General features: G+C 40.6%; 2 protein-coding genes across 3 annotated transcripts in view; both read right to left on the bottom strand.

The window, feature by feature from the left end:
* Positions 1-614: 614 nt before the first annotated feature.
* gnao1a (guanine nucleotide binding protein (G protein), alpha activating activity polypeptide O, a) overlaps positions 615-21,444 on the bottom strand; it is a 120,621-nt gene continuing 99,791 nt past the window's right edge. Inside the window, exons 7-8 of the mRNA XM_074677738.1 lie at positions 8,766-8,919; positions 615-3,482 (exon numbers count right to left, since the gene is read on the bottom strand). Of these exons, the coding sequence (XP_074533839.1) occupies positions 3,295-3,482; positions 8,766-8,919 (342 nt within the window). The 3' untranslated portion in view covers positions 615-3,294. The remainder of the gene's footprint in view (positions 3,483-8,765; positions 8,920-21,444) is intronic.
* Positions 11,244-20,299, bottom strand: LOC141796553 (guanine nucleotide-binding protein G(o) subunit alpha-like). 2 transcript variants are annotated; one of them, XM_074677740.1, is made up of 3 exons: positions 20,198-20,299; positions 18,375-18,528; positions 11,244-16,351 (listed from the first exon to the last, which is right to left on the bottom strand). In XM_074677740.1, the coding sequence occupies exons 2-3, from the start codon at positions 18,520-18,522 to the stop codon at positions 16,164-16,166; spliced, it is 336 nt and encodes a 111-aa protein (XP_074533841.1). In that variant the 5' UTR covers positions 18,523-18,528; positions 20,198-20,299; the 3' UTR covers positions 11,244-16,163. The 2 variants fall into 2 exon arrangements, with proteins under 2 accessions (XP_074533841.1, XP_074533840.1); XM_074677739.1 differs by lacking the exon at positions 20,198-20,299 and having other exon boundaries at positions 18,375-20,117.

Genomic DNA, 21,444 nt, shown 5'->3' with positions numbered 1-21,444 from the left:
GCTGATGTATTCTACAAACTAATATGTTAGTTTTGTCCCCTGAGACGATTCATTGTTCTCTCTCTGCCACTGCAGCAGTATCGAACCCCTGCCGAGGTCTATAGGAAGACCAGCTGTATGCGAAGAGAAGTTGAAAAAAAAATCAATTAAAGAGATAACCAGCCGCCTCTCATTAGATGTCACAGTGCGAACTGCCAACAGTCCCAAAGCTGGTTTTGTTTCATCTGTAGTACTGCACTGACATCATTTACAGTTGTTCCAAGTCTTTAGCACCTCTGCTTGCGTGCTTTTTCCTCAGTGAGCCATCTTAATACGCATTTTAACAGGTGTTTGTACTAAACCCAGCATCCACCTCGAGTCACATTTCATAAAACAGATGTGTCATTTACAGAGATTTCCCTCGACAAGCTCCACTCTAAAATTCTTTATTCAAACCAAGTATCTGGAGTCTTTTTCAGCATTCACTTAGAGCCTGTGGGTTTCACATAAATCCAATTTGAAATGCTCCACATTCTCAGTCGGACTGAAATCGTGACTCCGCATGCGGAGCCATTTCCTCAAAGCCTGGAGACACAGGAGCACAGACACTGAATGACTGGGAGACGGAAACACTCTTTGTAGTCATGAAAACAGTGGCTTTTTAATGTAAACACTACATTCGATTGGTTTTTCCAGCACGGACATCCCACATGAAATAACAACCATTCACTAAAGAGGAGTAGAGGGAGAGATAGAGAAAAAAAAGCTGCACAGAAAAAGCATTCACTGGATAAAGAACGAAACAAAGAGGAGGTAAAAAATTAAAGAAATAATGAACAGGAACAGAATGCCAAAGAAACAGGTATATCATGTCATCATACACATTTTTTCTCTTTTAAAACTAGAAATCAAAAGGCAAGAAAGAGAGGACTATATAGATAGATGGATAGATAGATCGATGAGGGGTAACATAGATTAGGTATGAATAGATAACAAATTTCCAAATCTACTTATTATGTGTGTGTCTGTGTAAGTGCGTGAAAGTGTGTGGGTGTGAAATGTGAGAACTGTGCTTTTCGTTGTAGACCTGTTAGATGTGCATCGAACTGAAAAGAGACAGAGAAGAAGAAAGGAGCATGACTTTATACAGCGTCGATGTGTGAACATGCGGCGTCCCTAACTAGCGGACGCAGCGAGAAACGTGCTCTCCCCAAAAAGAGTGGTTTTGTTTTTTTTTTCTTCTGAAATAATAAAAAATAGATATTGTTATAATATTATATTTAGTCGTTCTGAGTCAGGCTAAAGTGAGGACACAGTTCTAATGCAGGGAAACAGGCAAAACGGTAAAAGGAGAGAGAAGAGGGTGGGAACAGTTCAGAGCATTACAACAACACAGGGTCAGTCTGAGATCGTTGTGGTTCCAAATCAGCTCGCAGGAACTCTTTGCAAAACATCTCTTAGTTTTAAAAAATGGAGATATAGAGAAGAAAAAAGTTTGTAGCTACAAAGCACAGGAAATATCTTTTGTGAATATTACAGGATCGTCGTCGTTGATGTTGTAGTAATATCCACATTATCTGGTTCTATCGTTTATTGTTGTTGGAGATTTTTACCTTAAATTCTACTTCAAGGAAGGAAAATCAACGCCTCCCTCCTGACTTTGCGACTCCTCAAAACTTCAACAGTTTCTTTATTTAACCCCGCCCCATCCCATTCATAAACCAATCACCTCTTTCCTTCTGTTGCTAACTCTCCTTATAGCTCTTTTTGTATTTTTATTCCTTTTTTAAACTATTATTCCCCTTTTTCAATTTTTTTAAAATGTTTTTTTTTAAATTATTATCTCAACAGTATTCGTGTGAAGCTTCTTTTTTTTTTAGTTTTATGAGTTAACTGCTCTCTTTATACAAAGGCTTGAGAATCTCATGCTATCTGTGTCAGGGCTTTGGGAGACGGAGAAGGGGGGAGGGTGGAGCAAAAGAGGGTTGGAAGGGTCGGACAGAAGGGAGGGGGGCAGGGGGGGCCCTCTGATCCTGAATGAAGGATGCTGGGGCACCATGCAAAATGAAGGCAAAAACAAAGAGAGATGAAGAGACAGAAGAAAAGGCATGGTGGTGGTATGTAAATGAAAAAAGAGAAAGAGAGCAGGAGAGAGGTGTGTAGGACAGGTGATCGATCAATAAATAAATCAATAAATTAATCAATGCAGGGATGAGTTTCCTTACATGGAGGATGTTAGTAGGTCTAGAGTTATAATGGTGAGAAAGGTAGAGTCATAACGTTGTGTACTTGCTTCTAAAAGCGTTGCTATCTACAGTACAGCACCTCCATTACCTGGCACTGGTAGGACATTTAGCACATTTCCTATTGGCTCTCAGGCTTGGCCATGATTAGCGATTGGCTAACAGCTAAGGCCAGGTGGGGGGAAACAGGAAGTGTCCCTTCCTGTCTGTGACAACCCAAACGTTGGGAGTATAACAACACAAGTTACTCAAAATTAAAACAGGAAATTGACAACAAACATCTTGAAATGTCTCCACTAATGTAAACAAAAGACTAATGTTAAAATCACTGTTGTCAGTTTCAGCAGGTCTCAAGAGTTTTTTTTCAAGGTTTTCACCAACCTGTCTGTTTTTTAGTGCTATAAACATTTGAAAAGTTCAGCAAAATTAATACATAATCACTACTTTAGCAAAATGAACAAAAATAATAAACAAATAAAGGTGTCAAGGTGAGGCAAAATGTGAATAAAAATCAGTGTTCAGACTGATACTCATGTAATAAATATACAAACAATCAACAAAAATAAAACAGAAGTCATATTCATAGTAATAATAAAAAAATCAGCAAGAAAAGTACAGGTTTTTGTTTTGTTAACAACAAAAGACACGTCAGAAAGAAAAAGAATGGCGAACAAAAGGCTTTCATTGACTTTGTTCAAGAAGTTTCCAGGCTGCAGGGTTTTATGTTTTCTACTCAAACAGATTTGTCTGATGGGCAGCGCCAAAGAACATCAGGAGGAGGATTCAGAGCGAGAGGAGAAGAGACAAGAACTAAAAACATTATATATATATATATATTTATATTTATATATATGTATGCCTATTTTTTAAAATTATCCTCATTATTAATATGTACCTAGTTGCATTTTTCTTTTTCTTTAAATAATCAGCAGAATCATCATCATCACCATCATCATTTCCACAGCAGTGTCAAAGGAAGAGAGACAAGGCGAGGCAGGGGAGGACAGGAGGGGTGAGGGGGAGGAGGGGCCAAAGGAGGGGGAGGACATTACGGGGTGAGGGGGAGACTTGCTCAGTACAAGCCACACCCTCGGAGGTTGTTGGCGATGATGATGTCGGTCACGGCGTCAAACACCACCTGGATGTTTCCTGTATCCGTGGCGCAGGTCATGTGACAGTAGATTTCCTTATTTGGCGAGCGGTTCTTGCTCTCAAACTGTGCTTGGATGTAAGCTGCTGCGTCCTCATAGGTGTTGGGTCCTGAGAACAGAAGAGAGGGAAGCAGAGAGGGGGGGACATGAGACAACTTTCATGAACAGATTTTTTTAAACGACTGCCAGATGAATTGTATACTGGGGGTGACAGCTGGGAATCGAGATCCCAATGTTCCCCTGGTGTTCCTGCTAAAATCTGCTCCTGTTTCAGAACCCACAGGGATCACAGCATGTGTGTGTGTGTGTGTGTTTGTGTGTGTGTGTGTGTGTGTTTGAGACAGAGGAGTGAGAGAAGCCTTTTAATACTGTGAGTGTGCAACAGTAATGGGGCTCTGCAGTCATCCCACTGTTGTGCTTCTATATTGATCCAACTACAGGGTAACATTAATGGCACAATGTAGGCTTTCACAGTTTTACAGTTAGGGCTGAACTGATCACAATTTTCTGGCCGATCACCGATCTTTAAAAAGCCTGACCTGCCGATACCGATTTAGGCCGATACCAATTTTTATTTTTTATAACTGACAACATATACCTTGAATGGTCAAATCTTATTTTATTGAAAATCATTGAACAATACCTGTTAAACAATAAAATCTTTATGTTTTAACTTAACCAATAAAGTGTCCTGAGTTTTAGCTCTCAGAGCAAAAAGGCAACAATGGCTGGCTGTCAGACCTTTTGGAGGTATGTAAGATCAGAATAAGATATGTAAGGATGGGCGAATCACCGATCACTGATCCCCCAAAATTAAGGAAATCAAAGTCTCGTTACAGTGTTGCAAAAGCTTGAGCGATAAACATGCAGCAAAAGCTCCACAGATACAAGTACTCAGACATGCAGACACATACTGTAGTCTGTCTGTCTCCCCCAACCCCTCTGTTACTACTGATGATGCTGACACTGTGTGAATGTCGTCCCAGCATCGTCTGTCTGATGATGGTGATGACGACATTAAATATGTCATAAACATCAGGCTTTGATTTGACAAAATGAAAAAGGCTGTGGAAGTTTTTTTTTGTCTAAGATCATATTTAAAGCATTTCCACTGCAAAGAAGAGCTCCAACAATAGGTGCTTCAAAGGCAGGAACTTTTCCCAAGAACAAGGGACATTTGAGGAATTCGGTTCGTTTTGACAGCAGAGGCTGGAATCTAAAAGTATTTCCTGGGTAGTTTCTTTACCCTGTGAGGAGTCCCTTAAGTTTCTGGAAAGATCCAGAAATTTTTTTGGTGCCAGAGCTGTATGTTGCTGAAGTACCAACATTGTGCTTAATGACTTAACAATCGCCTCTTTTGAGCCTAAGATTAAGGAATGTGTCTGTGTCAGCTCCCGGTGTATCAGTTTAGAGGGTGACTCTTTCTATTGCTTACCTTCACTTCTATTAGTTACAGTGGACTTTACAACAGCTGTTCAAACACAGAGGAGGTTCTCTGTAATTCATCCTTAGTTTTTCAGGGAAGTTTTTAATCATAACTGCAAGCCACTACCAAGGGTTGTAACCAGGCTGAGAGCAGCTGGTTAACAGAGATGCTCTTCAAACAAACAAAAAACCTGATCCTTCCCTGTCAGCTTTTTCAAATTCATTCTACTCGCTTTAAGTTGAGTACACTGGACGTTTCCAATCTGATTCGTCATGAGCACTTGTCACCTACAAAGCGCTGAAAAGATGAATCAATTGGCAAATCTAGAAGGCATGATCAAAAACAGCTTAAGATGAATCTTCTCCATGCTAACAGGCTAACTCTAGCACGTCTCACCTTCTATGGCGTTATTTTTGTCGTACGGCTTCATATTTGTCTCATTGCCTGCTCTTGGCCTGGCTAGTGCCCCCCACTAGCCTCATCTGCATAGTCTTTACGGGATGTTCAGGCCAAAGAAACAATTTAGTTCCCTAATGAGAAGTTCCTGGAACTCAAAGTTGCTGGTACTTCTGGTGGAAAAGCACCTCGTATGTAATTAAAAAAAAAAAATTATTTCCTCTCTCCATCTGTAGAAATGTGTCATGTCTTGCAGACTGACATCTGCTGTTTTATATCAACAGTATAGCACTTGATTCAACCTGATGATCTGACAGAGCAGGACAAAAATGAGGGTGTTAGAGCAGTCTGATATTGACTGAGGTTTATTTGCACAGTATAACATAAGTTTTCTGAACATGGCCTTACATCTGAATATACCATGGCTTTTTATTTTGTTTTTGCTTTTTAGCTTTTTATTAATTTGGTTAAAGATTTCAATAGCAATGAACTCTGTGATGAATGGTTTGATTGAATGTGTCTAAAACAAGTACCAGACCAACAAAATGAAAACTACTAAGGGTGAAGTGATGTGTACATAAACACCTTCTGCAGAATCTTCATAATCAAATGTGTGATTTGTAAATACTGCTCCTAAAATATATGACAACAGGAACCGGTCCTGAAAACAGTTTGCTGACTGAGCTAGAGCCGACTGACCTCTGCAGCCGAGGTTTATGTACTGGCAGATTAGAAATATGACTGTGAGTTCCCTAGCTTAAAAGTAAAAGCTGTGTGGAGAAATCAGGCATTGAACTTTCTACTTGTATCTCCTACAGCCAGAAATAGCAACTGTAACTGTATATGTCAAACCAGAGATGAAACAGACTGCATTTGACATGATGGATTTGCTTTTAAAGCACTTATTCATCCATTATGTCAATCTAATAAGCCACAGTTTCCCAGCTCTTCTTCAAGGGAACCACTACCTAAAGATGAGGTGAGGCATGATGATGAAGCAGGATCCAGATTAGACCAGTCAGAAATACTTAGTGAGATTACAGACACAGTTAGCAGGAATAAGTTAAGAATGAGAGACAGCAATCATCTGGATTTGCTTAAAAGAGCCACATGTGTGGAGAGGGCAGGAGACAGCTCTCACTTTCCATCTCCTCTCCTCCCTCCTCTTGGTTAACCAAGCGTGACTGTCTCCTGCTCTCTGCCTTACAATCCCTCCTGTAGCCTCGGCTACATCTCACTCTCACCTCGACATGAAGTACTCGCTGTCCTTTTTCTCCCCCGCTCAACTTCTAATTAAGCCTCTCCGATGCTTCCCACTCTCACTCTCTCAGCACCGTCTCCTCTCACTCCTTCTGTGCTTCTACATTAAACATGGATGAGTAAATCTTCGTGTACATCTGCATTTTACAAAATGAGGCTGCAGAGTTCCCCAAGGGAGTGTTTGTCTTGTTTTTAAGTGGGGGTGTATGAGGAACTTGTTAAAAGTAAGTGTTAGAAGCAAAGGTTTCAAGTGTTGCTGATGGGGTCGATTCGCCACATAATTAAGCTAGTTTTAAGAAAGTAAGATAGCTGTGACAATGTTGGTGTGAGTGTATGCTGTCTGTTAGATTTAAAGGCCTTACTCTGACATCACAAAGCCACTGTGTTTTAGCTCTGATTGCAGACACACCAACTCATCAGCTGATCAATGTGATGCAGGCGAAGGAAACCAATAGCAAGGCTTCCTAATGGCAAAGTGCTAAGAATTTTCAAATAGCATGCACTCACTTCTAGTTGGGTAGGATTTTCTGAAACTAAATTAAACTATGTGATGTAATTGGCGCTGTCTGCAGCAGTTCAATGCGTAACCTCTGTGCTGGCTTCACAACAAAGGGGCCAAGCTCACCATCCTCCTGTGAGTAATATATCTAACCCCAAACCTCCACACCTCAAAAAATAACTTTCCCTTCAAAAAAAAAAAAAGGACCCAAGCTATATTCATCTCAGCTTCTAATGTCTGCTTAAACTTGCTTATTAAGACTGACCCTGCAGGGGACACATTTACTTTGGCTTAATGGGCCATATTTCCCAGAAGTATTTTTTGATTGGTGGCGGTAAAAGTCAAAATTGGTTGTTTCAGCTACTGCGGTATAACTAGCAGGTGTCAAGAAGTTAAGGAGAGATATTTCACTGTTGGGAAACTCATTAAGATCTGACAGCTTGAACATAGTCACACTTTTTACATCATCTCTTTTAACTTTTTCCTCCTCTAGAGCCAGCCTCAGTATCAGTTTCAGCATCATTGTACTGACATTCAAAGCTACCTGAACTCAGCTCTTTGAAAGTTTATTTTCTTGAGGGGCAACACCTCTTTAGATGTAAATACCATAGACTGTATATAGAGTGCAGTGTTATCATTGTACGGTTTTGAAGCCAAAATTCCCCTGTCACAGGCGCAGCCATTCTGCAGTTGTGCAGCCAGAGTCTGCGCAGTAGAGACTGTGAGGGATTCTGGGAGAATCTGAGTGCAGCTGGGTGACAAAAATAATATATATATTTTTTTCTTTTGAGAGTCTAATCACTTCTTGACTCTACCTCGCAACATATTTTACCACCCCCCCCAAAAAAATACATGAGAACGGAATCTGTCAATCATTGTTAAACGTTACGTAAAGCCTCGTTTTTAACCTCGTATAACTTATGAAAACGAAAATTTTCAGAAAGACAGCCAAATTATATCTTCAAATCACCACAACAATCGGACGTGAGAAACATTTCTACGAGGAGTATTAATTTTTTAAAGTTTGACCACAGCCCATCTGGAATGACTGGAGAGATGGATTTTTTAACCTATACTGCAGCCAGCCACCAGGGGGAGCACTTTTTGTGGAGACCTCACTTCGAGCTGAGCATGCGGACGTGCATTTTTTTTTTTTTTACAGTCTTTGGTAAATACTGATGCCACTTTTCCATCTGTAATATGAAGCTAGACACTGGTGAGCTGAGGTCATAAAATCCACTTGCATCAACAATCATCAAAAATCAACATTTTTGTGTAAACCAAATGAAAAATCTGTAATGTAATTGGCTTTCTCACTCTTTGAGATACCTAGGCAAAGGATTTACTCATATTTCAAGCTAAGCTAAGCTAAGCTAAGCTAACTCATTGCCAGCTGTGAGAATAAAAGCCCAAAGTGGCTCCAACTCTCTTATCTGACACACAGAGAGTGGAGAAAATAGCTGCTCCTATAAAAAACAACACAACTTCCACACAGCAGTGCTCCTGGCTCCAGCCAACAGATGAGCAGCCCTGTAAAGCACCTCTGTCGATTAATCTTGATTGATAAAGCAGTGTTTCAGTGTTTTCATAGTTCAAAGATGAATGATCAGTCTATTAAATCTTTTCGTCTTCTGTTCACTTCACTGCGATTGGATTTTGTTTCACTCACTAGTTCACAGCTTATTTTGTTCTCGAGGAAATCAATTTTGTTCACCTGTCAACTTTTGTTGCAGCCTTCATTGTATGAGAGCTGCTGTTTTTCTCCTATGCACTCCAATAACAACAAACAAACAGTCTGTTTCTTTTAATACCTGTGTATTCGGGGAAGCAGATGCTCAGCGCAGACTTCTTGATCTTCTCCGCAAACAGATCCTTCTTGTTGAGGAAGAGGATGATGGAGGTGTCGATGAAGAACTTGTTGTTGCAGATGGAGTCGAACAGCATCAGAGACTCGTGCATGCGATTCTGCGGGGGGAAGAGAGGGAGATGGGATGCAGGGGTAAAAAAAAAGGGATAGCACAGAGAATAACAGAAAAAGGGATTAAAGAGGAAAGCAAAAGTTTGAACAGGAAGAACAGGAGAGAGAGGAGAGAGGGAACAGAGGAGGTTAAAAAAGAAGAAGAAAGTAGAGGAAATAGAGTTAACACAAATTTATTATGGTACAATAGTGTCTTAAAGTTAACTGTAGAAAGGCAAAAGTTTAACAAAGCAAACAAAGAGAAAAGATAAAAGCTATCTCTCTCTTTCCAATTAGAACTTAAGACAGAGGAAGAGAAACAGAGGAGACAGAGACATCAGAGGGATTCAACTCTTTATTGCTTCTGCATCTTTAATTACATTACATTCTGAATGGTTGTACACAGTGACAGAGATATCAACAGAGGGGTGATTTCTTTATCTCTCACTCACACTCACACACACACACGCACACACACAAACACAGAAAGCAGCTGCAGTGTCAATTCAAAAAGGAGGCGGGGTCAAAACCATCAAGAAAACAACCACGGATCAAGTCCCTCATGTGGTGCTTTATTGGCATTCTTTTGACATAAATACAACTTGTAATAAATTAATGCAGCTGTGAGTGAGATACAGCAGATGAACTGACTTACAGTGTTCAGTATAACACAACACACAGTCACCCACGAGCACACAAACACACATGGAAACACAAAGTACAAAGGGGGAAGATGTTTGTAGGATTCACTGCAGGTGATCTGTACAGTATGTTGACTTCAGCACAAGGACTTGATTAGATTTTGATTCTTTAGGGTTTGATTTGATGATGATTTGATATTGATTTTAATGCTTTGATTTTCATTTTTCATGCCCATGTGAACATATGTGGTATGTCACCTCATGTTTTGGAGCAACAAAACAACCCAAACGTCAGACTATGAAGCGGCTGTGCTGTTTGTGCGGCCCTCTTCCATACAATAGGAATAACACCCCCCCCCCCCCCCCCCCCCCCCCCGAATCGATATTGAATAGGGTGAGGAAATATTGTGATGAATTGTTTCATCAATATTTTTACCCACCCCTAGTCATGTAGCAGTTATACTCTGCTGCTTGTTGTCTGTAAAAGTTCATCATGGTCACGTACCCTATGGCTATGTGATTCCTCCCTCAGTATCTAGATCTGTACATGCAGAAACTCTCATTTTATCACTGAAACCATATCGTAGAAAGACCAAAAAAGCATTTACAGGCAAACTCTTTAAGGCACAGATAATTCAGCTAAAAGACACAGCAGTGGCTCATTAATGTTACAAATACGGCGCTAACACTAAGGGTCAGACCCCAGCAAGAGAAATTCTTCACCTGTGCGCCATTGTTGGTTTTCAGAGATTGTCGATGTTGCTATGACACTGGCACAGGGAGCCAACATTTGTTTTGTGAAACCACCTGCTGCTCAGAACAACCGTGGCCTGAATGAACCTCTGATTGCATCATTCACATCAGAGCCGGCCACCTCAAATAGAAGCACAAACAAAAACAACTCTTTTTTTATTCATACACCTCCTACAGCATGGCCTCAGACTACAGCACAAATGTCCTCAACACAGCAGCATTACAAGTCTGTTATTTATCAGAGGGGCGGAGCAGGACTTTAACTACAGTACCCATCATCCATTTAGACAATGTTGGTAACTGATACAGAGAAAAAGGAGTTGAAGAAAAACACTAACACTTTATTTCCTCATTCATTCATGCAAGCAAAGCTGAAAACAGTCTAACAGATCAGTTCTTTTTCAATCTGAATTAGCTAGACAGACAGACAGACTCCAGTAATGAAAATTTCAACATGAACATACAAAGCAAGGATGAGCATGGATACATCATGAACTACTATATAACAGAAGTCTGTGGTGTTGATTTGAATACATCTCTTTGGTTCACACCACAACTCTCATGACCCAGCTAGCTGACGTTTAGCTAGCTGGTTGACTATTAACCAATCGGCAACCTCCAGAGAACCTCCTAAGAATATAAAACAATGCGGAAGTGCTAAAATCTGCTGTTTCTCAAGTGTCGAGGATATTAAGATCGCGAACTCCCCCAATAAGAGGCACAGCTGAGGGTCATGTGACCGACAGGCACCCTTTAGCTGTATGCAAAGCCCTTGCCACTACCAATATGGCCACTATAGTCAATGTGCTTCATTTTCCATTTCAGAAACAGACAGGTGACATCAGCGAGACTATGTCCATGTTTTATACAGTCTATGCTATTAGCTGATTAGCTTTGGGAATCTTTTTTTTTACAGTCTACGTATTGTTGACGGGGACGTGCACATTGTTTGAATTATAAACACTGAACTGGACAGATTTTTGAGGGGAATTTGCAAGGTGTAGTCTACCAGCTTCACTTACCCCACAAAAACTCTCTCAGGAGGTAAAGTCTCATTGCTTTTTTCAGTGAAGCCCACTGTTCATTCCTTTTTACCTGTATAATTCAGTTCCTGACTCAAGGTCCATCACAATAAATAAGTGCTCTAGTAAAATGAGATGTGATCATAAACTTTGGACTGTAAGAGCAGCCACAACATTTTAAGTGTTTAAAAGATGATTTCAGGGCTGTACATGCTAGCTGGCTGTATGCACCGACTCCCTGAAACTGTAAAAATAAAGTAATTTCAATCTCCTGTTTTTAAACGAGAACATGCAGTAATCCATCCAGCATTCCCTGTGAATAAACTGAAGGATCATAAATTTTTCATGTATCTGATATGACTGACTCATTAATTAGCTTTTAAATCTGTAGAGCAGGAACGTGGAAACATCCTGCTCTGTATGCTGCCTGAGGTTAATGCAGGGATAAAAGAAGTTTGAAGAAAAAGCTCCAACAGTATGCTTCCTCTGGTGCCTGGAGGGCAAACATAAATGTAGGCATCTCTTTTCATCGGGATGTGAATTGGAGCTCACTAAGTAACTAGATGGAACTATGACCATCTCATTGTCCCACGCCTGGTATCTACTGCGGGCTGCGCTCTGCTTTGCAGCATAAACACGGGGACACAGATGTGTATAAATGAACGATTTAGACAAGGGCTGTTTTTGTTTCACTCTAGCAGCAATGCCTCAACCAGCATCCTGCTCTGTACCAAGCAAAGATGGTGGCAAACTAAATTATTCATAGAAGAAATGCTGAATCAAAACACTGACTAGAAGACTGTTACAGTGGCAAGTGAAACAGGCGAACAATGAAATCCTCAAACTGGGACATGATTTGACTGCAGTGGAAAAGTAAAAATATGTTTTTTTGTCAAACTCTGACAATTTGAACTTTGGTTTGGCCTATTTGCAAATTCAATTGTTGCTTTGTATCTAAGGTTGAAGGTAACGCTTCACTGCACTAGGCTCCTCAACGTTAACACTAGCAATAAATATTTACAGTCATATACCTGAGGACAACACACTTCCTAATACCAGAACTCATCCATTATAAAGGAACCACTAATCACCTGAAGCTCTGTGCTTATTTGACGCTGGTGAGTGAGCTGTTGTGACATTTTGAAATCTCAAGGGTATGTTTGTTTCTTTAGTGCATGTGAGGAAGTGTCTGCATAGGTGTTAAGAATGTGTGTATGGAAAGGCTATACAGGTGCATTCTGGGTAACTAATCCACATTTACCGACTCTAGCAGTACACCCAGTGGGAGTTACTGCACTTCAAAAACTCATAAACATGCTCATTTTCATGAATATATTTACAACACACACACATGTAGGTGAATATACAATGAGTTAGCACCCAGATGATAAGCTACACAAGCACACACAAGCCAGGCTGATGAGCAGCTGTGGGCAGCTCTCTGTCTCGAGCTGAAAACATTTGGCACATACTTGTTGGGGGAGCCGATGATGTCATCTACCTGTTGACAGAAAGTTGCAGACTTGAACAGAGGGTGAGGACTCGCTCTCACTTGCTGAGTGTCGAGGGGAGAGCAGTATAAAGAAAACGCCCTGCTCATAAATAAAGAAAGCAGCTCCCTGCTCCTGTTTGCTGAGAGCATTCACAGCTCTAAAGCTGTAAACACACTCAGCTCGGCTCCACAGACAAACAATGCTCAGCTTTTATGTGATTCTGTAAACTGTTGCATGTACAGAGAAAAGTCTGAAGCTGTTCTAATTTGTCAGCCTTTACAATCATGTCTCTGGCTTTTTCAAATGTTGTCATTAGGTGCTACAGTCTTGCATGCATAGCTGCACTTGGGGAAACACTGATCCTGATCCAGTTTGATCCTGAAGCAGCTTGAAGACAACAACCACCTCAGCAAAAACATAAAATCAGGCCCACCACAACAGTCACAAGGTTGACATTCTGGTCCCAGAGGACCTCATGTACTCCCCAGCACTCAATCTTCAAATCTCACCGCTGGCTTATTACTGCAGAGAGGTGGATGGCTGGGATATTACACTGTGCAGCCTCACACAATAGATGTGGCCCCAGGGCCCAATGAAATCAATGATTCCTTTGAAGCATTATCGGATGATTGTGTGGTGAAGTCAGAACACTACCTCTTGGAGCTCTTCAGTTAAGATTTTTGCAGTGGACCCTGGCATACTGTAACAGGAGAGGATGGAAAATCAATTCTAAAATATGACCTGAAGTTGCACCCACAGAGAGACAGACATTATATCAGAATAAACAGCACAGATAACAACCCCCTCCTCGTACATTTATACAAGGCCATGTGCTAAAGGCAAACAAAAATACCCCTCCCCTCCTTGACATAACATTCTCCTACAGGGAACCAAAAACAAGGTGTTGCTGACATCTGGTGTAATTAAAGCCATGAAGGATTTTAAAGATCGTACTGATGATGTAACCACAGTCAATCACTGCTGCACCACCCTTTGTTTTTAAGTCAATTGAGAGGAAACGATTGCTCCATCCATGACTGGAAACACACATTACATTGCAATTAAAAGACTGCGAGCAGCCATGTTGATGCTACATAAACTGACTCACCCTTTTATGTGTTAAAATAGTTCTCTAATAGCCAAACATGCTTGTGATAATAATAATTAAAAAAAAAAACTGGGAATGATTTTTCAGAGAAGATGAATTTGTTGTTGTGGTACTACAACCTGTTGGGGCCAAATTCAGGGATTTGTTCTTTTATTTACAATCTTTTTAAGGAGAATGAGACCTCACAGAGCGAAAAACATGTGTCAACAGCATTGTTACACAGGTGGGATTACATTGGGTCTCATTAGATTTAACAATTTTCAGAGTGATAATCCCTCCTTCCTCCCACAGGTTGTGAATGAGCGGGGCTCTGCTAGAGAGAAGCTCTTTAGTCAGCGTGTTTGTGTCTTTTTCAGATGAATTGGAGCAATTGGATTCATTGGGGCTCCCTTTGGTTTTTTAAAATCGTTCCAAGAAAGACTTTTTTTTTAAACAACCGTTAAAAATAGTTTTACATTGACACATTTTGAACTACACCACTGTATGACAAATACATAAAAGCGTTGGATAAACACTTCACAGTATCAAGTATTAAGTTACTGCAGCTGCATTTTTAAATTCAGAAATATCAAAATAGTTAAACATTGTCATGAGTTAATTTTTTTGCCTTTGCTTGCTTTCATTTTTACTTTTACATGATGATACTGTTCACCATTTCCTATCACGTCATGAATACTAACTCATAATTAACAGAGAAGGGCTTTGGTAAACATATTTGATTTGTTTCAGTGTGCTAGTCCAGCAAGTTATAAAGTCTGCTTCATCTTCATGCTGGTGGGTCAAGAAAGTGGGACTACCGTATTTTCCGCACTACAAGGCGCTTCGGAGTATAGGGCGCACCTTCAATGACTGGCCTATTCAAAAACTGTTTTCATATATAGGGCGCACCGCATTATAAGGCGCATAGAGTGGAAGCTATAATGGTGGCTGGGGTTGCATTATGCATCCACTAGAGGGAGCTGCGCCAAAGGGAATGTGAACAAAACAGTCAATAAGTCAGACAAACTCAGGCCACATCCACACGGAGCCGCACATTTTCCTATCCAACTATTTTCTGTGCAGTTTTCAAAAAAAGTGCGCTGTAAAGACGAAGCTGTTTCTGCCATCCACAAAAGCCGTTTCCAGAGATCAGTTCAAATGCCAGACCTTTGGGGGGCGCTGTATTGCTCCTACAATAAACAAGAGAAGAAGCCCAGGCCAGCCTGTGAGCTAATGTTAGCACTTAGCAGAATTCCTCTTTACAGGTTCTTACTGCTTACCGCTGTTACTCCGACGACACCCCCTGACTACAGTAGCCATGATTAATCAATATTGATCCATATATAAGGCCATCGGATTATAAGGCACACTGTCGGCTTTTGAGAAAACTGAAGGCTTTTAGGTGCGCCTTATGGTGCGGAAAATACGGTACACAGGTTTTATATTCAGTTTTACTCGAGTCAAAGGGAAAGGAGTTGTGACGAACCAAGCTGCATTTTAAATCTGAGAACTTAAATTTGAGATGTCAAAATGTGATTCCTATCCTATACTTTATTAATTTAATTAATTGATTTCATTTTAAGGCTTGTTATGCTTTTATTCAGAGAGAACAGGCGGGATAGAGCAGGACATAGAGTGAGAGTGGGGAGCAACATGAAGAAAGGGGGGCCACAGGTTGGATTTGAACCTGGGTCACCTGCTGGAGTGCTAGCCTCATGCCTAATTATAAGCCATACCAACACCCTGTTCCTGTCATAAGTTTAAAGCAATGCGAGTTGTAACTGCTGGGACTGCTTTGCTTTGATGGCATCAGTCTGGTTCCTTGAGTACGGCACTGCTGTATTTACAAACAAGTCTCATGAACCTTGGACCCCTCATGAGTCAACAGTAAGTATTGTGCAAGATTTCTGTACAGCATCAAGAGATTTGGAATTATGTACAAATACAAGGCTAGAATGCAGCACACTGAAACCTGCTGCTGGTTTTCCTTCAGGAGGAAGTAAAAAAAGACAAAAACACAGAAAGAAAGCCCAACTAGCTAATGAGTCCACAAACAAAACGACCACACCAACAATCAGTTCATCAATGAGGAGACCAGCTGATGTTTAGGCAGAGGAGTGACATCACTGACACAGCTCGTAGCCCAGACTTCAACGTCTATCATAAAATGTTACCACTGATGGGGACCACAGAACCAGTGCGGTACAAACACAAGTCAAGCCCACTTCACCCATTAGCTGACATGACACAGGCGCATCAGTACAGGCCACACCCCCGCAGGTTATTTGCTATGATGACATCAGTGACGGCGTCAAAGACAAACTGGATGTCGTTGGTGTCGGTAGCACAGGTCACATGGGAGTACACCTCTTTGCTGGGTGACTTGTTCTTGCTTTCAAACTGACACTTAACGTAGTCTATTCCATCCAAGTAAGTGTCTGGACCTGAGGAGAAAACACACACACACACACACACACACACACACACACACACACACACACACACACACACACACACACACACATGCACGCACACAGAGATGACACAGCGTTAGAGTCAGGTGAAGGCTTAAGAGCTTAAAAGCTGTTGTCATCTGAACTGTTATATTAGCGAGCTATCCTACATTTTCAGCCTCAGCACTATTTTCTGATGTTTTCTGAGAACTTAACCTCTGACTTTCTGGCTCAGCACACAATCTGCTGAGGTGTACAGAGAGCTGCCAGCCAAGCTTGAATAAACATGATGCATGGACATCTTTCTCAGAGCACGGTGGTTATTCCTCGCTACTTCTTGAAAGTACTGCCACTTTTTTAATATTACCAATCGATCATAGTCTTTACACAGTCACAGAACAAATATGACAGACGCTAAAGTCCAAGACCCAGAAAGATGGCGCCTTAATTTACACTGTGCCGTAAATTGATTCATTTTACAGCAGTGCCAAATCTACTGTATGCCTCTTTACTTCAGGTCCATTACTAACAGTGAGAGTTAGTTCTGCTTGTAATGCAAGCACTGGGCATGCTGTGGATTTAATGAGCAGCTATAAATTGTTAAAATGCTCTAAGAATGAGTCAGATCTGAGGGACTGGAGTCAATTTTGTGTCACTAACAACTACTTGGCTTTCAGCCATGAGCAGCACAGTGGAGTGCATCCGAATGGGCGAACTGTCTGCCATGGAAAAGAATGGAGCGGAGAGAAGAGAGGAGAAGAAGCAGGTCTGGAATCCTAATTCTCTCTTTCTCACAGTCGTGCTGTTTTGGTCTCCCTCCATCTTGCTTTCCCACAGGGTCGCTTTGTGTTCTTTTTTTTCCTAATTTTCTCACACTCCCTCTCTGGCTACCTCATGTCCTGTTGTGTCCCTCCATGATGTCTTATCATTTTCTCTTGTATTCAGCAAACTCAAAACCCCTCTCCTTTAAAAGTCCTAATTTCTGTCAATATTTCACTTCTGTACTTTAACTCTTTGAAAAAGTCAGTCTTTGTTTTGTCACAGCCCAAAAGCTGTCACTGTGTGACTACACGGTTAACAAACAGTTGTTTTCAGTCCATCTCACCCTGTTGGGTAATTGAAGTAAGCTCTCAGCTACCCGCAGTTATTACCTGGTTTTCTTGCTAACCATTTGCATTGTTAAATAATTGATGCTGATTGGTCAAAGTCACATGACAATTTGTTTAACTCTCAATAGCAAAGGCAGCACCAGAGAAATTGGCATTGTTAAGCACTCTTGATTGGTAAGCTCTGCAACACGGAGGATTCTTAACGTTTTCTGCTGTCCTGCAGTCTACAGAGCTTAGCCAGTAGGTTTATGTAAAGTAATCTGGTGGTTGCACCAATTTAAACCCTTTCGGGACTCTAATTGTTTGTGATGAATTTTGTACGAGTAATGTGCATTTTAACTATATAATTCCTAATGGACTTTGTGTATTTCAAGTAAATGAATTTATGTTGGAGTATTTTATATTTTAGTAACTGAGTGATTTTAAAATTTTAATGAACTTTGTTTGTTGTGCCTGTCTAGTGTCATGGTGCCGATTAAATAAAGGAAAGTTGCACCCGTCGAGTTTGTCTGCTTTGTTCGAGTGGCCGGGGGCCAGCTACATATCCCAAGCTATTTGTGCAGGCATGTACAGAGGCACAGGACTACATGGACACCCAGCATATGCCTAGGCCAACATAACATGTATAAGTAAATCAGGCTTTAAAGGAACTGAATAATTGTGAGGTTCACATTATTGTCTGGGGAATGAGTGGTCTTTGAAAGGGCATATATGATTCTACATAGAGAGGCATTCTACCAAAATGTCACTAAGATGTGAGTTTTTTAAGTTTAAAATAAAGGACAATTTTGAGCTTCTCCTCTTTCATTAGCTAGAGTGCCTCCTGTTGTCACACAATCATTCAATACATACAGGATAAAGTAAGAAACAGAATGAGTTACTCTGTTACTGCGAGAAGCATGTACCGTTGTACTCAGGGAAGCAGATGGAGAGTGGAGACTTGATGATCTTATTTTCAAAGAGGTCCTTCTTGTTCAGGAAGAGAATGATGGAGGTGTAGTTGAACCACTTGTTGTTACAGATGGAGTCAAACAGCTTCAGAGACTCATGCATGCGGTTCTGTAAGAGACAAAGAAGCAATGGTTGATCTGGCCTTAACACATATTAAAATGCATGCTTTAAAACGGAGTGATTCTGGGTGATGAAAACAGAAATAAACATTAAAAAAATCAACCAGAAAATTACATTAAATTAATGCAAATGGATCTGTACATCACATGCAGGGGGGGGGCCAAATCAAGAACACAAACAATGCATCCAAACAGTTAAAGAAAGAGGACGAAAAAGTATTCAGTGATGGGGAGTCCCTCTTGTCTCTTGCACAGCATTTTAGCGCTGCCTCATGAGTGTGTATTAATGTGTGTATCATCATATGAGCAATAGAGTGTTAGTAAGCTGGATAAAACAAAAGCATGCAGGTTAGGCTTTGAAGCTAGAGCCACAGCTGAATTTTCAAGGGGAGAATGTTACCCTGAGTGATGAAAGCTCAAAGTCCCCCTGTGGAGGTTTTAACCACTGGGGGCACTATAGAGCAAGCTTTAAGGATAAGCTTCCTGTATGGCGTACGATGCAGGAGGTGCCTGAGGACATAACCTGCTCAGCGTCTGCAGAGGTTTATGTAATCTATATTTTGGCAGACTGGAGAAGGCAGTTACTCTTTGTAGACATAGTGATTAATGAGGGAAACATTAAACAATGAGGGGACAGAAGAAGATGAGGGGGTGGATCTAGACAGCTATGCGTAAGCCTATTTCTGTGCAGCTGCTTTTTCAGGAAGGAATCCTGACGTGTGCTTGTGAGTGCAACACATGACCAACTGAAAATAAATTTAAGAGTAATGATGAAAACCCCGCAGGTTAATATACAAAGAAAAAAAGTTTACTAAAACAAGATCAAAGACAGATTTGAATACTGTCAAATTAGCATTTCAATGCAGATAAAACATCCAAAGGAAACTTTAGTTGATTGCCAAAAGCAATGATTAATAGATTAAAGATCAAATAGTTTTCAGGATTTGTTTCTTGTTTCAATCACTAGGCATTTTTTAAGATACTTCATCAGGGATTTTTTATTCTCTAGTTAGAGTCGTTAGCTACAAAGCCTTGGGAGCAAAAGTGCTTCATAGATCAGTCCATCTCAACTAATCCTCACTAAAACCCTGTGTTCTGTCTGCTAATGACAGCTGTAGAAAGAGGAAAGCAATTTAACTGTAGCTGTTACTTTTTATTGCTCATGCAAAAAGCTAATGAGCCAAGAAAATTTGTCCTGCATTTGTAAGTGCCTTGTGATAAAAACAGATATGATTGTCTTTAAGACTGAGTTGAAAGCAGTTTCTCTTTGGTTATGAGCCTTAAGTTCCTCCTTTATGACAAAGGAGGGAAATAAAAGCAAACGAATCAGCCCATGGACCAATCAGGTAAGAGTTGACTTAAAACTGTAGCAAACTACAGAAGTCTCACAAACAGTAGAAACACAGAGGAAAGGAAGCTTGTATAGCCGGTAGAGTTTTAAAGAAAGGTTATGATTGCACAGTCAGTAGGAGATGTAGAGATAGACAGGTGGATAGCAAGTCAGACAGCATGCAGTAAAGCATGTGACCACCTGAGAACAGAGCTGTGCAAAGTTTCACACACATGCACACAGTAACTTCATTCTTTGGTTCACAAACATAAAGAGAAACTGCTTTCAACTCTTATTAAGTGTACTGACCTATCAGGAGGTTTCATACCTGTTTTTGGGAGGAGCATCTGTAGAAGATCTGACTGCTGATTGGTTAGAGAGGACAGTCGATGGCGAGAGTGACAGGAGGAGTGGAAGGAGCCAAAGATGCTGCAGGGCGGAGCTTAGAGCAGGAACAAGAAATGCAAGAGGCCCACCCACCCCCCCAACCCACCCCACATCCAGCCACTTCCTTTTTATGACACACCTTTAACACAAGCACGTATACACACGAACACAAATATACACCACCAGTGCTGAAAAGAAAGTGTGTAAAAGCAGGAAGACAGAACTTTCCCACAAAGTTCACCAACACGAGTTTGTCCTTGTAGAGTATAGTCAGTGTGTTTGTATCAGAACAAGACGAGGAGAGGCAGAAAACACAATGCAAGCATTTCCTCCATAGAGAGAAAGGAATGAAAAAAGCAAAAGCAGTTTTTTCACAATCTATGTGTGTGTTTGTGTTAACACATTTCTTTTCTAAGATGAGTCACAACCGTCAGTATAAAGCTGCTGTGGAGGTATTTTGATCCTTTTTAAGGCCTAGCAACAGGAGAAAAATGACCTTGAAGAAAAAAAACAACTTCCCTGTCTGGGGCCTGTGCTATGAGGCAAGATTTTTGATGATTGAGCTATAGACATTTTGCTAACTTTGACTTTTCATTTTGACTTTTTCTGGTTAACCATGGTTAATAAAGCTCAGGAGCAAGCTATGTTTACCAGTTTTGTAGACAATACTCATCTTTAACCAATCATCTCGATCACATAGCTCATCACAAGAGGAGAAGTGTGAGAGAAAAGCAAAGTGTTGTCTCTCCCAGTTAATTTTTCATATGATACAAGTTAATGAAAGACATTCATTATGCTGTACTGATATCATCTTACAACAGAGACTGATCAAAGACTCTGCCTTGTTCTTGTACTTTTAAGACATGAAAGTGCTCTCATCATGTTTTCATATTCATTAAACAGCTTCATAATGCTCCGTTTGATCATCTCAGAGCCACAGCTGAGAAATTATGTCCAAAAACTGTCATATTTGCCACAAAAACACATCAGAGCAGCAAACTAACTCAGTGTGGTAAACAAAACTCATTGATATTATGAATCCTGATTTGCATGTTTGTCTGCCAGATATTTCAACATTTGTCAGCTGCAGCTGCAATGCCTTTTGTTGGATAATGTGTGATATTATAGTGTTTATCCAGCATCAGAGTTGATTTGAGTTTGTAAAAGAAGACAATCTCCTGAACAGAT

The sequence above is a fragment of the Halichoeres trimaculatus genome, unplaced genomic scaffold (assembly GCF_033239565.1).
Source record: "Halichoeres trimaculatus isolate MK-OKI-2021-1 unplaced genomic scaffold, fHalTri1.1 fHalTri1_scaffold_10, whole genome shotgun sequence".
NCBI lineage: Eukaryota > Metazoa > Chordata > Actinopteri > Labriformes > Labridae > Halichoeres > Halichoeres trimaculatus.
Note: the sequence above shows the minus strand (reverse complement) of the source record. Positions and strands in the feature narration are given on the sequence as shown.

Coding starts and splice junctions, on each gene's coding strand:
- LOC141796553 (XM_074677740.1), bottom strand. CDS start 18,522: ATGCATGAGTCTCTGAAGCTGTTTGACTCCATCTGTAACAACAAGTGG. Junction 16,352..18,374: donor CTGCTTCCCTGAGTACAACG/GTACATGCTTCT, acceptor TTTTCTCCTCAG/GTCCAGACACTTACTTGGAT.